This window comes from Mus pahari, chromosome X (genome assembly GCF_900095145.1).
Source record: "Mus pahari chromosome X, PAHARI_EIJ_v1.1, whole genome shotgun sequence".
Taxonomy (NCBI): Eukaryota; Metazoa; Chordata; class Mammalia; order Rodentia; family Muridae; genus Mus; species Mus pahari.
This window is the reverse complement of record NC_034613.1, coordinates 136,381,385-136,398,641: the sequence shown is the minus strand read 5'-3', so window position 1 is coordinate 136,398,641 and position 17,257 is coordinate 136,381,385. Positions and strand designations below refer to the sequence as shown.

Here is a 17,257-nt window from a genome sequence, read left to right as displayed (position 1 = left end):
CTCTCTCTCTCTCTCTCTCTCTCTCTCTCTCTCTCTTGCCTTCCTGCCCTGGGACACCTCTGATTATCCCTGCAGGTCGGGGAAAGTTGTCTAACACATTTGATGCAGCCCAAGTAATACAAAAGGAAGTTTATTAAAAACAAACAAGTTAATAACTAATAATCGAAGTGAACCAAATAACTAAGAATTCAGATCGTTCTATCAAATCAGCAACCATGGCTTGTTTTTTAGCCTGATTCTCACATCTGTTCAGCTGACTATACTAATGCCTCCTTTGGGAAGGTAGAATGATAAATGAGAATGAATATGAAGTATTTTTCACTATGCCAAATATTTGTAGGCAAATAATTTCTCCTAGTAATAATATTAAATAAGAATTACAATGTATTACCCTACTCTATTATTTTTCCAAAATACAGTCTTGGATGGTATTAATATGATTGAGTTTTAAAGTAATGATGTAAACCTGGTGTGATGGTTCACAAATTTATTACAAGCACCGTGGAGGCTGACAAAGAAGAAAGGATTCAGTTTAGCTCACTGTTCCAGGTTACAGTCCATCGTGGAGAAAGTCACAGCAGCTAGAGCTTCAGGAAGCTAGCATTAATCACATCCATCATCAGAAACAGCAATGGATACATAAACGCTAGTACTCAACTAACTTTCTCTGTTCTCATACAGTCCAGGATCCCCTGCCCAAGGATAGTGCTGCCATAATTGGCAGTTCAACCCACTTCAATTAATGTAATCAAGATAATAAGAACAAGCATAGGCCTTGGGCCTATATCCCAGGTGATTCTAGATTGTCCGGTTTTCAATTAACACAAATCATTAATTGTATGTAGAAGTTTATCAAGGTAAACACCTTCATTTTATCCAAAGCACTGAGACCTTAATATCAGAGAGAGGGAGAAGGGTGAACTGGTCATGATGGTTATGCAGCTGAGCTGCTGCTATAGAACTTAATTCTATAAGACAGTTGTAGAATTAAGAATAGTTTGTTAATTTGCTTCATGTGTGTGGACTGAGGACTTTATAGGTAAGAAAAACAATGGGTAAGACAAGTATTTATTAATTATCATTGGATAGTAGCAATATTTGGCTCTTTTAAAATATATTGTCATATTTTAAATTATAAACCTTATAAGGCAATTTTCATTGCATCATATATTCTTCTATGTGAAGCAAACAGCTGTAAGGATATAACTTGCATACAGACAATGTCATGGTCAGAGTGGTAATTACATACATCTATCCTCATATCAGGCCCATATTTTTGTCTTTAGATATTGGTATTATGTGACTAATGTCTGTCCTTAGGAACTGATAACTACAATTAAAGTGCAGTTTTGAGAAACTAATGTCTGTCCTTAGGAACTGATAACTACAATTAAAGTGCAGTTTTGAGAAACAAATGCAAAAATCATGAGTGCCATTATAGAGACAAATTTAGCTTGACAGTTTCTATAGTAGAGAAAAGCTGAGCCTAGAAAGACAAGGAGAATCATCACCTTGAAGGTAGACTAATGTAGTAACCACAGAACAGCTAACATACAGTGTAGGGAGAATACTATACCTTGGTTCCCACAAAATTGTAACTCTTTCACTAAAGAAAAAATGTCTTCTTTGCCCTCCTTATTCATATCATATATAGGTATATTTGCAGTTTTAAGGTGTGAGTGGTAAGTGGGGTACAGGGAACAATTAGAGATGAATGGGATATAAAAAAGTCTTTGCCTCAGAGGGGTTCAGAATAAGTTAACTTTCTGACTGGTCATAAAATGGTGAAGAAATACATTAGTTGTTGCAAGCTATACCTTATGGACATGGGAAGTTCTATACAAAGGTAAACTTGATCCAGCAAGTTGAGAAAAATGCAAGAAGAATTAACCAACTAAACATGTGATAAGTCTTTCAAGGACCTTGATCATTTTTCTTTTACTTTTCTGATCATTAAGTAAAAGACATGATGCTTCAAATAATATAATAATACATAACTATACCTTGCATTAACATCCAGACATATAGTTCATATATCCATAACTTAAAAAATATAGATGCAATTTGGTTATTATGTGTACCTAATGAGCTTTTGTATAAGAAGTTTAAAGAATCAAATTCTAGGTGACATTCTTAAACTGTATTTTTTTCCTCCTTAAAAGATTATAATAGGGGCTGGAAATATGGCTGAGAGATTAAGAGTGACTTTAGTTTCCAGAACCCACATTGAGTAGCTCACAAGTTGTAATCCAGCTATAGAGATATCTGATGCCTATGAGGGTGTCAACATCATGTTCACACACCCATGTAATTAAAAGTAAAACAAAACTTTAAAAAAATATAATCAATGGTGATTTATATGCTACTTACCACATGTTTACCATAACTTTTCTCTTTCACTTCCAGTGTAAAACTCTCTCTGGGGTCTGTGACCACATCATATCCCTGTCCTCAGATCCTCTGGTTTCACAGTCTGCTCACCTGGAAGTGATTCAGCTGGCAAATATCAAACCAAGTGAAGGGCTGGTAAGGAATACCATGTTTATCAAGCCATCATCCATCAGCACACAGCAAGTGATGTGGGCAAAGAAGCGGCCTCAAAATGTAAACATCTATGAATTTCCACAGAGGCTCATCCTTGTCTTCATTTCCTAGAGAAGTCTAGGTAGTAGAATGGTGTCAAAAAAAAAATCACCTTTGAAAGATGGATCCATAAAAATCGAGAGAAAGGAAAATGGCAATTGCTCAATCATCCTATTTAATTGGCTCATCATTAGTTGCATTCTTTACCAATTAAAATTCCTTAGCTTAAGAACTTTTAAGAGTTTTACAGTAAGCACCGTGTTGCCACCAAGTAGGTATTTTCTTTCTTCATTTTACTTTGATTTATTCTGGTTTTAATAGATCTTGTCTGTCATTGGGTAGGTAGTTAAATTAAAGTCACGTTTTTGTGTGTGAGTGCTTCTGAGGTATATTATAGTGTGTGTATATGTGTGTTCAGGCAGACATGACTGTACATGTACATGTTGTGGTCAGGTTTTAACATTGAGTGTCCTCCTCAATTGCTCTCTCTTTTGTTGAGACAAGAGTATCTTACTAAATAAACCTGGAGCTCAACACACCGACTAGCCAGCAAGCACCCCAATGTCTCCTGTTTCTCCCAGCCCTTGATTGCAGTCAGGTTCCACGATGCCTGACATTCTATGTGTGTGCTGGGGATCCAAATTGAGGTCTTTTGAGTTTTTTGCATTCTAATCCTAGTTTTTACTCAACACACTCCTTTCCCTCAACACAAGTACAAACACAACCTTATCTAAAATGCTCCAAAGTTACAAAACTCAAAACAAATTTTATAGTAATGACTGTACAATAAAAGCAAAAAGGGGCCAAAGGTAACCTGCAACATCACCAGGAATGGCAGATGACAATGGGGATGGGGTAGGATTCATTGGCTACATAATAGCTATTGAGATTATTAAATTGAAAGTAATGATATCAAAAGAGCTTTATTAAATCAAGTATTATCTAATTTACAATAAATATCCCCAAACTGCATAAATACTGATGCTAACAAATTAGATATGCTAAGAAGAAGCCATAAAATTTTTCATATAACTGATAAATTGAAAATATATGATACTTTGAGAGAAAGAAATTGTGTTCATATAACCGTTATGTCAGTATATTATCATAATTATTCTATTTTTATTAGGTATTTTAATCTTGTTTAATTTATAAATGAAAATTCATCATAATTATGGTTATATAAGTAAAATAATACATAGACATACAGTGTTTGATCCTGTTCTTACTTGTAAATATACCCTAGGCTTTTAGAACACATCTGCATGAGGGGCCAGCCTTTGCAAAAGTAATTTCATTTTTTAAAATATAAACACTTTTCAATGCATAATACTGAGTATTTTATTTTTCTTTCTTCATCTCCTCTTTAAATTATTTTCATAGCATAATGTGTACAGTAAAAAAATGAGCTAATACAACATTAGATTAAATTCGATTTCGGGGGAATCAGAATTAAATTTTCCTACTAATTTGCACCAGAAGCATGGGAGACAATAGACATGTGAAGTGAGCCCCAGCTAATTGATGGACTTTAGGAACAATTTATTTCTCTATGACTATATTGCCCTTGGAGAGATCTTTTTCTTTTTAACTTAAGGCAGGTTTGTATCAGCTTTTTAGAATAGACATAAACTTAAAATGGTAAAAACCAAACATCTAAATAGTTTAGAAAGCAACGTTCAGAGACAAGGAAAAATAAATTAGAAGTTAAGGTGGGTGGTAGAAAGACTTTCCATTTGCCTTGTATTTTCTTTGCAGCCCTATAGAGTAAGTATTAATTTTCTCAGTCTGCAAGTAAGAAGAGAACAACTGATTTTTTAAATAACTATTTTGTATCAAATAATAACCAGGCAAGAATTTATGAGGTACATCTAAATAAAATATGTATGACATTTTTAAAAAATTATCTTTTGGGGAGGGAGGTGTTTATTTTAGCTCCCTGTCCAAGTTCTTCATGGCAGGAGACAGGGGAGGCAGGATATTGAGGCCACTAATCATTACATTCACAATCAAGAAGCAATTAAAAAAAAACAAGGAGTGCTAGTACTCAATACATTTACTCAATGTTTGATGTACAGACAAGATTCCTGCTGAGGGAATGAACCCCTGACAGTTAAGATAGTCTCCTCCAGTCACATCACTTAGTCTAGTAGAAATAGTACCTACCAGACTCCCTCAGAGGCTACCTACCCTTAGTCTGGATATGTCTGCACAGGTGTGCCCAGATTCTTCTCTCCTGAGTGACTCTAGATCCTGTCACACTGACAAAAGACATTAACTCTCCAATCAATCTCTTTCTTTAGATAAAAAAATCCCAAATTCTTATATTTATCTCCCCCTTCCCAATTAATGGTATTAGCTGTTTTTGTAGCTGTCTATGACAAGAAAAATTTTTTAAAATCCGAGGCTTCCTTCAATATTTTATATCTAATTCTTTCAAAAGTCTTTATCTGAAACAGTTTTACAGCCTATTTCGTCAATCTTGTCAATATGTTTTAGATCAAGCTTTCATGAAATTTCTCCTGTCTTATTGCAGGAAGCATAACTATTCAGCCCCATGACCTCCTTTCCTATCTCCAGTAGACTCATTTCTTGCAGCATCCGTGGAGGGTGGATCTAAGAATAAAAGTAAAAAGTAGGCCCATTGATGTCAGGGATTCCCAAGTTCTCAACCTAACAGCACATACACAGAACATCTCTTATATCCAAATTTGGAATTATTAAAGGTAGGTATGAGCAGCTTAAAAGGATATTTCTAAATGTGAAGTTGCTTAAAGAGCCTCATATGTGAAGAACGGTGAGCAATATATCAACTGAATTGATATTTCACAGGGAGAAAAAAAATCTAAAATGTTGAATATAAATGGAGAGAATTAAGGGTGACTCTTATGATTCATATCAAATTTGCAAAAGATTAGAGGCTTTATATGAGTTATTCAAGATGCTATTTTAAAATGCACTCACTTTTGAATAACCTTCATATGTCTGTCATATTTAAAATAAATCAGTTTGAAAATTTGACTAACAATCAGCAGGTGTTTAAATGTATAAAAGGCAAAGGCATGGGAAAGACTGCAAACAAATGTGCTCAGTTTTAATTAAGTCATGATTTACTTAAAAACACAATACTTAGAAAATTAAAAGCTGTGAAAATGAGATCTATTAGAACAATTGAAATTTGGGTGACAGAAAAGAGATAATGAGTTGAACAGAGGGACCTATAGGCATCATTGTAGAAGCTTCTTGGCTTCAGGCTTCTTTATCTGGTGAGCTGTATGATCTCCAAATATGCCTTATTTTACCATCTTGATTGTGAGGCTTTGGCTATTATTGCTTAACTGGTATTTGGAAATTAAATGAAGCAAACATCATTTGAGCAAGCTGAGTAGGAGAGAAGGGGCTGTTCAAAATTAACTCCTAATGGAAAACAAAACAAAAATGAGATGGTTTGATGGTTTGAATGAAATGCAAGGCCAGTAGTCATCGCATTTTCAGAAAAATAATATTTGAATGACAAATTTCTTTACCTCTAAACAGGGTCAGTCATAGCTACACCACATAGACTTCATTAAATAAATGTAACATACTTTAAAAAAAACCCTGGCACATTGTAATAAGTATTAGCGATGACAGATGGATGCATGGATGGATGGATGGATGGATGGACTGGGTGATGGATAATTTTGGAGGATGAGGTTGATGGTTTTTTTTTTTAGTCCAAATAATGGTTTGTTGGGGGCTTTGCTGCCTTTCCCACTTTATTTTCTCACAATCTTTTAATGTACAAAACTAAAACAAAATAATATTTACCTTTTACAAATATTGTTTTAGCTCTTTTATTAATTTTTTATTAGAAGCGTTAGCACCAATTTTTTTTTTTTTTTACTTTTTAAAAGATTTATCTATTTGTTTTAGGTATGTGAGTACACCATAGCTGTCCTCAGACTCATCAGAAGAGGGCATTGGATCCCATTACAGATGGTTGTGAGCTGTCATGTGGTTGCTGGGAATTGAACTCAGGACCTTTGGAAGAGCAGTCAGTGCACTTAACCTCTGCGCCATCTCTCCAGCTCTTCTTTGATGTTTTTAATATTATTTGCTTCCCAATAAGTAATGAGATATCCATCTCAAAACTCAAAACTATATATGACATACACCATCACCAGCATAAGGTTGAAGATTGCCATGTTGTTATGGCCATATTTTTCCATAAATACTTTTGTTTGGGTTATTTATTTTATATTAAACTGTGAAATTTTATTTAAGAAACTGTAGTTCACTGGTAAACAACCTTCTTTTTAAGTTACATTAATTTCATTTCCCACTTAGTGCTTTGCTCAGCAGTTTTCAGAACTATTAGCTTTTCATATATGACATTTGGAAATGACTTTAAAATTGAAGGAACTACCTTGTCATTTCTTGGTCATTCCAAACCATTAAATTTTCTGCTTCATTTTTCACTGAAATCACAGGGATATTTGGTTATCTCATTATATAATGAACATAAAAGTATGAGAAAATAATATAGAAATTGATTTCATTATATAATTTTAAATGTATACTTTTCTGCAGATATTGTGTTGGTTATTGTTAAATCTCTTGTATATCAGACAAGGAATAAGAAAAATATAAAATTCTACAAATACTATAAAATAAAGGAGGAAAATATAGGATGCTACTATATTAAAAAAAAGAAAGTTTATATAAGTAAGATTTTATTAGTTTCACCTCTAGCTAATTACAGATAAAAGCTAATTACAGATAGAATATTTCTATTGATGGCTACTTTAAATTGTAAAATTATAGCAGTATAATAGGTAAATAAAACATATACACAAATTTGCCACATAATGTTAGTATGAATTTTAGAAAATTAAGCTATGTTTAGTATATTGAAATACCATGCTGAATTTTATGTCTTTATGGCAATTTCACTTGTCAAGTTGTTACTTGATTGAGTATAAGCTTCTTTAGATAGCCTTAAGAAACCAGAACATTCACACATAGTAATTATATTTTACTAGTTTTAACTCAGCATTGTTATCTCATGAATAAAATTATATTATATTATACTTGAAAATATTTCAGTTGCTTCACTTTACTGATCCTGTCTTTTTCTTAGGGTATGTATATTAAATCCACATATGATGGCCTCCATGTAATTACCGGAACCACAGAAAATGTAAGTAAGAAAACATTTCAATTGGCATTTGTGTGTATTTCACATGGTTGAAGTTAAATGTTGGCTACAATAGCATATGATCACTGTATATAAAAATACATACTAAGTAGATTCTGGATGCGTTACAATTTCGCTCTTTTAATTCAGTTTAGAATAGTTATTTAAAGAAATTCAGATGTTTTCTTTGTTGATTATTAAACACTTTTTATTTAATATTCTTTAATCTTCTTTTACAGTCCTGTCATTATCCCCCACCTGGTCCACCTTCTGACTGTTCCTCATCCCATACCTCTCCCCTCCGCCCCTCCCCCTCATCTTCAAAAGGATATCCCCATCCCCCACCCCCACCCCACCAGGCCTCCCATTCCCTGGGGCTTCAAATCTCTTGAGGGTTAGGGTTCTCTCACTGAGGCCAGACCTGGCAGTCCTCTGCTGTATATGTGTTGGGGGCCTCATATCAGCTGGTGTATGCTGCCTGGTTGGTGGCTCAGTGTCTGAGACATTTTGAGGGTCCCAGTTAGTTGAGACTACTGGGGTTAATTTAATAAGTACTTTCTAGTTTATGACAAGTTATTGTGACAACTAAATAATCTACTTCTATCTGTCAAATAGTTTAGTTATTTTAAGAAACATAACTGGTATGAGAAACATCAGATCACTCAGGCTTTCTGAATACTTGCAGCATAATTTGGCTCAGACCATTAGAGGTGTAGATAAATGGTTTTAACACTGAGATTCCTGAGCTAATAGCATCAACCTACTTTGAGAGCTTTGCTAGAAATTTAAATTCTCAGGTTCCAACCCAAAATCATTCATTAATAAAAAGATTCTAATGGGTATTCTGAGTATAAATTGGAAAAAGGTTATCAGTAGTATATATCATTCTAGATTGTCTTTAAAATCAAGCAAACAAGTTAAAGATAATGCCCCACAGAACTATAGCTGTGCTCTAAAAATAGAAGTAAGCATATATTAAGCCGTGCATTAACATAATTAGCATAATATAAATTATCCCAGATCTTTCCTCTTTTACATAAGCAGGTGATAATCTTTGATTTTGTTGTTATTTTCTTTTAGAGAGTCAGAGAAATTACATATTTATGCTGTGTTCTTTTGCAGAAAACTCTGGTGGAATTAAGTTAATTCCAATTATCATTTATCTCAGTGGTTTGCCAAAATTTTCTCTTTTGAAATCAACAATTTCAATTAATATGCCTATTAACTAATTAATTATTGATCAAGTTCTTTTCTTGGTTTATTATTGAAAATGAAACACTGTGATTGGAATGGTATAGTAACTTCATATTTGACATTAAAAGGGACATCTAAAATCAATAAAACGCATGTAGTGAAATATTTCACAATCTGAAATTCAGTAATACACTATTCACTACACTTTTGCTGTCATTCTCTAATTTACTTGTGCATCCATTAGATGACTCATATACTCATTGGTCATTTAACAAGCCCTACTCTATCCACTGTGTTCCAGACACTGTACTGAGCACTGGAAGGGTATTTATAGTAAGCTAGAGGTTTTTTTTCTGTTGAGAAATGGCAAATATGTAGGGATTCAACTATGTGAACAGGTATTATGAGTTTCTTGATAAACAAAGGAAAAACTAATAAATACAATCAAGTAAATCAGAAAAAAAATCACAAAAATGATGCTTTTGAACTGTATCATGAAGTGTTTGTAGGGATGGCTGTCTGTTACCTGACATTTGTGAAAATAACACTTTTATGTGCTTTATACACTTTACTTGGTGAAACTTAGTAAATACATGATAAAAGGACTATTTGAATCTCGGCATAGTTTTACATATCAATCACATAATCATTGTTTATCCTTTGATTCTTCTTTTCTCAATAATATTTTAATATTTTGGCAACCCTACATAATTTGTAATTAGAAGTTCTGAATTGAGTCTTAGTAAAGCTGTTCACTAAAGTGGGTAAGTTATATTTTGCTTTGCTGTGCCCTAGTTCTTTGTTTTTTATGTTTGAAATGAGGAATGGGGGGAAATGATCTCTGAAATCCAGTTCCACAATAAGAGTCTATAACTTTTATGACTTACTTGGATTTTCTCTTCCTAGGCAAAATATGTTTCTTTTCTTTTCTTGCTTTCTTTTCTTTTTTCTTTATAAGTGTTCAAACCATTCTCTTTTTTTTAACATCCTGACCAGAGGTGTATGATTGATTTTTTTCCATTCCTCTTTAAAAAGATCAGTTTTCAGTCAAATTGTACAAATGACTGGCACTATTAAAGTAGTGATTTATAATCCTTTCAGAATTGTTACATAGTGATGGTCTGATATAGTAATATTGCCACTTCGTAACGATACTTTGAAATATACTGTATTTTTAGAATAAGGTTCAGGTGAATCCCTAACAGTATCGTTAGTTCATTAAATAATGGTATACTCCTTGAAATATTATCTTATCTTGAATTTTAGCCTATGGCAATTTTTTGTGGGCTTAAAAAAATTATTCCAGTATTGTTTCAAGTCTTTTATGTTTTCAAAATAATTAGAAATTGGAAATGAGTTTTTAAAAAGTAACCGGCCTGATGACATTCTGGGCTTGTGGTACAAAGATGAGAACCTGGATGTGATCCCAGCCAGGTACCCTAGAGGACATTAGTAACACCAGTGCTGAGAGAGCAGACAAGATGATCCCTGCAGCTTGCTGGCCAGTCAGGAGAGCTAATCCATAAGCTCAGGTTCACTTAGAGAAACTGTCTCAAGAGGCAAAGTGGTGCAGTCACCAAGCGGGCTCAGCAGGTAGAGATGTTTGTTGCCAGGCCTGACAGCAGGTTAAGCTCATTCCCTGGAGCCAGTGCACTAAATAAAAAGAACTAACTCCTTAAAGTTGTCCACTGAATTCCACAGGCATGCGATGACGTGTGTATGCTTCTGCCCCATACACAATCATACCAAGTAAATGTAAAAATAAAATTCAAAGAGGCATGTAAGATAGGTAAAGGCACTGTCACAAAGCATGATCTGATTTCTGTCCCTGGAAGCCACATAGTAGAAGAAAATACGTGACTCACAAAATTTGTTCTGATTTCCACACATGGCACCATGATGCAAGCTTTCCCACAGACAAATTGAATGAATGAATGAATGAATGAATGAATGAAAAATTTCCCTGTTTTAAAATTATTTTATTTATTGACCTTCCAGACATCCCCCCTCCTGGTCTCCTCTGACACAATTCTTCATCCTATTCCCCATCACCTTTGCCTCTGAGAAGAGTCCCCCCCTTTACCCCCACCCCAGACATCCTCCTTTCCTAGGGTCTCAGGTCTCTACAGGATTAGGCACATCCTCTCCCAATGAGGCCAGACAAAGCAGACCTCTGCACATATGTAGCTGGAGCCATGGAGCATTAGTTGGTGACTTAGTCTTCGGGAGATCCCAGATATCCTGGCTAAGTGATATTGTTGTTCTTCCTATGGGGTTGCCATCCCCTTCAGCTCCTTCAGTCCTTCCTCTAGCTCTTCTATTGGAGTCCTTGACCTCAGTCTAAAAAGAAAAAGTAAATAAGGTGAAATAATTTGAGGAAGATTCCCGATGTCAACCTGTGGCCTAAACACATGTGCAAACACACACACACACACACACACACATACACACACACACACACACACACACACACATGCAAACACATACACACACGCAAACACACACACACACACACACACAGCACATAAACATAACACAAAATAACTAGAAATCACTTTTATATTACATTCCATTCCTGGGTATCAAAGACAATATTTTATTTTCTGGATCCTGCCACCACACTACTAATTTTCTTTGTTTTTTAATAGATGCTACTGAGTAGTATCAGAGACTAAGCAAATGATTTTAATAGATTAATGTTTTTATAAAAAATCCATCTGCAGAGTCAATGTACAAGAGCTTATTGCCAAATAAAGATGCCTAAAATACATATAATTGTTAATCAGTGGTAACTAGAAAAATAAGTCTATATAAAATCTATTATAATACCTGGAGAATTAAAAAGTTTCTATTATGAATCTCATTTTAGTTTCCTTTATACATTTTAAATTTTATAAATATTAAGTTATCAAATTGGCTTTATTTTTGCTTTGTATTAAGAGAGTAAAGTCGTGGAATTGTTATGTGCTGTAGTGTTAACATTTTGTTTCATTTACTGTGGTTTGTTAAACAGTTCTATTACATAGAACAACAGGCTGTTGTAATTAGATACTTAGAGAGAATGTTATATAATGCAGATTTCACGTAATTTCTGTTTGTTTTAATTTGCTTTTCCGTACTATTCAGAATTGGCTTTATTAATAGTGAAATAAATTATCAACTTTATCAGGATTTGAAGTTTAATGCTAATTATATGCATATACTTGAAAATATTGATCCATTTATCTTAATACAGATTATTTATATTAAATTGGAAAGGCCTAAGTAAAACTGTGAAAGTATTGTAAAATATGCATATATATTTTTACACTTTTATTGAAGTGTTTTCTTCATACAGTACTTCTCCACCTTCCAAATCCTCACCTTGTCTTTCTCCTACTTCTTTTTTTGTTTGTTGGCTTTGTGTTTATTGTTTTTAATTTGTCTGTTCGTGAAAGATATTTAAAAGCCTGTTGCCTAGTAGTACTTAGCAGGGTGTTCTCAATTAAGTTTGCCAAGTTTAGTAACAATTATCATTGTCCTTCAATGCTTTCAGAAAGATGTTTTTGTTTTCTAGTGTAAATATCTATGACTTTGCATTTAATTTGTCATTACCTATATACATAAAGCAAGCCATGTGTTACCTATCAGTAAGCAATTATAATAATTACTAATTAATTGAAGGTTATGATTAATTTTTTAAAATCTAATTAAATAGATGGATTTTTGTAATGATTCCAGAGTAAAGAAAAAGCTGCTAATCTTTATATTATTTCTTTTATGTTAAATTCAGTCACCTGCAGATCGCTGTAAGAAAATCCATGCTGGTGATGAAGTGATTCAAGTTAATCATCAGACTGTGGTATGTATAATTACCTTAAGAGTCAGTGGGAGGAACTAAGTTAATGATTTGCTAAAGTTTTAAAATAATACTAGTGAATTAAACACCAGTATTTTATACAAGATAATTGTATAAAAGAAGAATTTTAAAAGATAATTTTAAAAGAAGAACTTTTAAAAATGAATAATTAATCTTCTGAATTGTTCGATGGAATTTAAGGCATGACTGCTTAAAACATGGAAGAATATTGGTGATTACATATTTGACTTTTCCTGATAGAAGTTTGTTTTCATTTTCATAGGTTTATGAATTAGCTAATATATATATGTATATATATATATATATATATATATATATATATTATTGTAATAAACACATGTATTTATCTGCTGGAACACTGACTTATTAATGTGTGGAGGATTTGGGCATAATTTAAATGTACATTTTTGTAAAAATTATGCTTTTAAGTAGCTAACTTGGTTCTTGATTTGCCAAGAAGAACTATAGTTTTACTTCTAAAAAATATTATGTTAAATGAGTTCAGAAAGCTTTCTTGTCCTATACAGTTCACAAATCTGTTCACAGAACTATGAATGGTAGCCTGTGATAAATGTGATGATAATCCAGAAAGTGGGAGTGGGTGGGTTGGGGAGCAGGGTGGGGGGAGGGTATAGGGGACTTTTGGAATAGCATTTGAAATGTAAATGAAGAAAATATCTAATAAAAAATGTGATGATAAATTTTCAAAGATTTAGGAAATGAATGGTATTCATTTCTGATTATTTCATATGCCTCAGATGATTTGCTTTATTGACAAAAATAAAGTCTGATGTTGAAATTTGAAATTAAAATAATCTGAGATTACCAATATAATAATCTTCATCTTTAGAAGTATGAGATTTTTAAAAAAAACAAAAATTTTATGCTATTTACTAACTTCAGGATGAATGATCATTTCCTGCTCATGCCGATAAGCTAAATTTGCTTTTGCATGCCCTAATGAAAATTTGAGAAGACTGGTTTTTCTTCAAGAAAGTTTAGAAAGGTTCCCAATGCTCATGAAAGTTAAAATGTTTCTTCAGTTAGCTCATTGTCTACCTGATATAAAAGAGGATAGAAAATTTTAAATGAGATGTATTGATGTGTGGCTGGTACTGAACAATAAAGTACTAATAACATACAAAGGCTTTCTATCCCTTGATAGGCCTGGTGACTGTATTTTCGCACTATAAAAAATGTTCAAAGTGGTTGTCCTTTAGAAATTTCTAGACCCATAGAATGAGAATTTGGGTAAGGAGATAAAGCAGCTATTCCAGTGCACTGGCAGCTTTTCTCTACGTTCTGTTTCTTCTTGATCAGAGACTTTTACAAGTAGTTGTATTGTTTCTGTGTGAAATTCTACCTGATAGAGTTTAAGATGGAAGTTAGTTTCTAGTAAAGAAATAATGTTTAAAGAGTATTCCTTATGGAGTAAATCTGACAGTCATTAAATGAATATCAAAGTCTAAATATTTACAGAAGATCTAATAAAATCTGTATGAATTGGTGAATGTGCATACACATTTTCATCACAGGAATAATTACATTTTTTTTTTTGAAAACAGCACAGAATGAGGATTGGGGAAAATAGTTCTAGTTGTGCTCTGAAATTTTCTTATGGCCTTAAGTGACTAATAGTGTTAGCATAGCTTACCTTTCTAGAAATATTAACTATAGCAGAAATTTAACATGTAGCTCTAAATACAAATGCCATGTCACATATTTAATATTTTATTTATAATAAATTCTGCAGAAAAGCTGCTGTCTGTGGAAATTGAGACTAAGAAAAAGTATTTAATTCATCAACATCTCATAAATTTCTGACTCCAAGACCCAGACTCTTACTTGTTATTGTACCTTTCTACAATTCAACTTATAAAATTATCAGACAAAGGAGTAAGAATCCTAATGTTAATAATCATTTGAGTAAATCTCAAGATTCATTGAGACATTCAGTGGAGCCATGTAGTAGGAAAGAGGAGAAAGAGAATTTACATAGCTGGAGTAATGAATCAGTATTCCTAAAATTCGAATTAGGTTTGAAGCTCATCTTTACTGCCATTTCTCAGTGAACTTGTTTCCTTCAGATAGACTGAATAAGTAGAATGCCTATCACAAATGATGGTACACATTAGACACTTGATAGCAATTGGCCTCCCTTCCTCTCTTCTATCCTTCTAGCTAATGCTATAGTTGAACCTCTTGGAGTCCTGTTTCATAGTAGACTGCTATTATAGCTAAAAAATGGGTTTTGGATTAAAACAGAAAAAGGAAGCTACATTGAGATTGCGAAAGTAGCCTTGTTTAATAGTGTGATTAGTTACCAGAGTTTCTTCTTTGTGCTGAAGTAAAAGGCTTATTTGTGCATGATGTTTTTTAATTTAACATAAACTACCCTTTCCTCTTTTTTATTGTTACCTATTTGAGAGTAGAATAAAAATTATCTGAGTTTTCATACTGCTAAAGCATGGGTAGGTGGATGAATTACTTGAAATAAGTATGAATTATTTGTGGTCTGCAATTGTCTTCTATCCTCTATAATCATTAAAATGGAGAGTAGTGCTTGGCTATGATGGTGCAATGAATAGTGTAATAGATTGAAATACATAATATAAATGATGTAATCCATTCATTAATTTACCAGAATGATGATATTATGAGAATTAGCCTATACCATTCCAGATTCAACAATTAGGAAAAGGTGATGCTAAATCTTATTGTTTGGCAAGATACTATATCAATAGTTTTCTATAATTTTAAAATTGTACTACTGCAGGTTGTATTGTACAATATAAAAATCTGCTCATGTTCTTTATATAAATTTCACTGAAAAACAATTTTAAATATTTCCATGAGGGTCAATGAAAGATAAATGAATCACAAGGACATTTGAATGCCATTGTGGTTCATATACTCAATAGCAATTGACATTCTTATCTCTCTTATCTTTTTAGCATGTCCAGTTAGATGTGTGTGATTCTTCTGTGTTCTTTTATTAAAATGGATACTTTGTTACTTGAAAAGAAACCGGAAGTTACATGTCCATTTTCATCTTGCTGTATTCTTCATTATAAGCCTTTAAACTTTTCACATCAACATACTTCTGTGGCTGAGAAACTGACTGCCAGATAGGAAGAAGAAAAATCTCATGAGCATCCAAGCAAAGCAGAATTCCTATTGCATGTCCTCCCTGCCACTGAAGATCAACTTCTGAAAGGCTGCTGAAAGTGCCCCGCATTCACTGTCTGTCTCTGTTTCTCTCTCTCTCTCTCTCTCTCTCTCTCTCTCTCTCTCTCTCTCCATCCCTCTGCAATGCTCTCTCTCCCCCTTTTGTTTCTCTGTCTCCCTTTCCCTCTTCCTCTCAATTTCCCTCTCCTTTTCCCTTTTCCTCTCCCTCTCCTTACCACCTTGGCATCCTTTGAATTAGGAACTCTTCCCTCATGATGGAGTCTAAACATGTTTTTCTTGCTGATTATATTGTACTTATTCAAAAACATCTGGGCACATTCCTAACAAATCTACAGTTTAATACTTTTGTTGGTATGAGTGTTCTAAGTATTTTGTCCATACTAAAAGCATACACTTTTCTTTTTAGGTATAGCATTTCAAAGAATGGGGTATGTACGGTAACTGATCTGGCATTTGGGAAAGTTCCTTCTATTTTGTGTTAATACTAAAACATATTCATTGTGATTGTGAAAGGTTTTCTTGGCATTTCATGAGTATTTGGGCAAATGTGGTTCAATATATTTGGTTATAGAAGCTACCTAAATGGAATAACTAGGTTGAGATGTCAAGAAGTACTGTTCATCATGATCACCAATTACTGAGAGATGGAAGAAAACATGAGATAGTGTCATTTTTACTCTCAAGATGGTAAATATTACTGAGTGAGGCTGGTAAATCAAAAAGAAGGGGATTAAAGCAAAGGGAACAGACTGAATGACTTTTGAATTACCTGGGAACTTCATTCTAATTGTGGCTGTGCCTCTCTGATTCTCTCTGGCTATTAGCTCACCTTTTTGTTCTTAAGCCCCAGAAAAAGAGAACATTGATGAAGTTGGAAGAAGTCAATATAATGAGAATATATTACTGCTCAAATTCTGTCCATTCCCCTTTAACCCTAACCACATTCCTTGATGTCATTTAAGGGCATGTATATCATCATGATACCATGTAATATTACATGTACTTTGTCCTCAGTTTTCTAAGTAAGCTTTGTCTTTATAGTTTTAGTTTTCCTTCCTCTCCCATTTCTTTTTCTTTCCTACATTAAATACTTCACTTCTCACATAACTATTTCTCCTCCGTTCTTGCTCTGTTCAATTTTCTTTATCCTTGCCTCTTCTGATTCCCTTTCTCAGAGGAGGTTATTTTATAATCCCTTATGCCCCAAAATATTGAAAAATGAGCTCTCAAAAGGCAGTATTTCCAATATAATA

The 17,257-nt window shown here is 33.4% G+C and overlaps 1 protein-coding gene across 7 annotated transcripts in view; it reads left to right on the top strand.

The window, feature by feature from the left end:
- The window catches only part of Cnksr2 (connector enhancer of kinase suppressor of Ras 2), a 230,361-nt gene that overhangs the window by 98,341 nt on the left and 114,763 nt on the right, over positions 1 to 17,257 (top strand). For all 7 annotated transcript variants that reach the window (XM_021187764.2, XM_021187765.2, XM_021187763.2 and 4 more), the window contains exons 6-8: positions 2,407 to 2,526; positions 7,706 to 7,765; positions 12,729 to 12,797. In XM_021187764.2, coding sequence (XP_021043423.1) covers positions 2,407 to 2,526; positions 7,706 to 7,765; positions 12,729 to 12,797 — 249 coding nt within the window. The remainder of the gene's footprint in view (positions 1 to 2,406; positions 2,527 to 7,705; positions 7,766 to 12,728; positions 12,798 to 17,257) is intronic.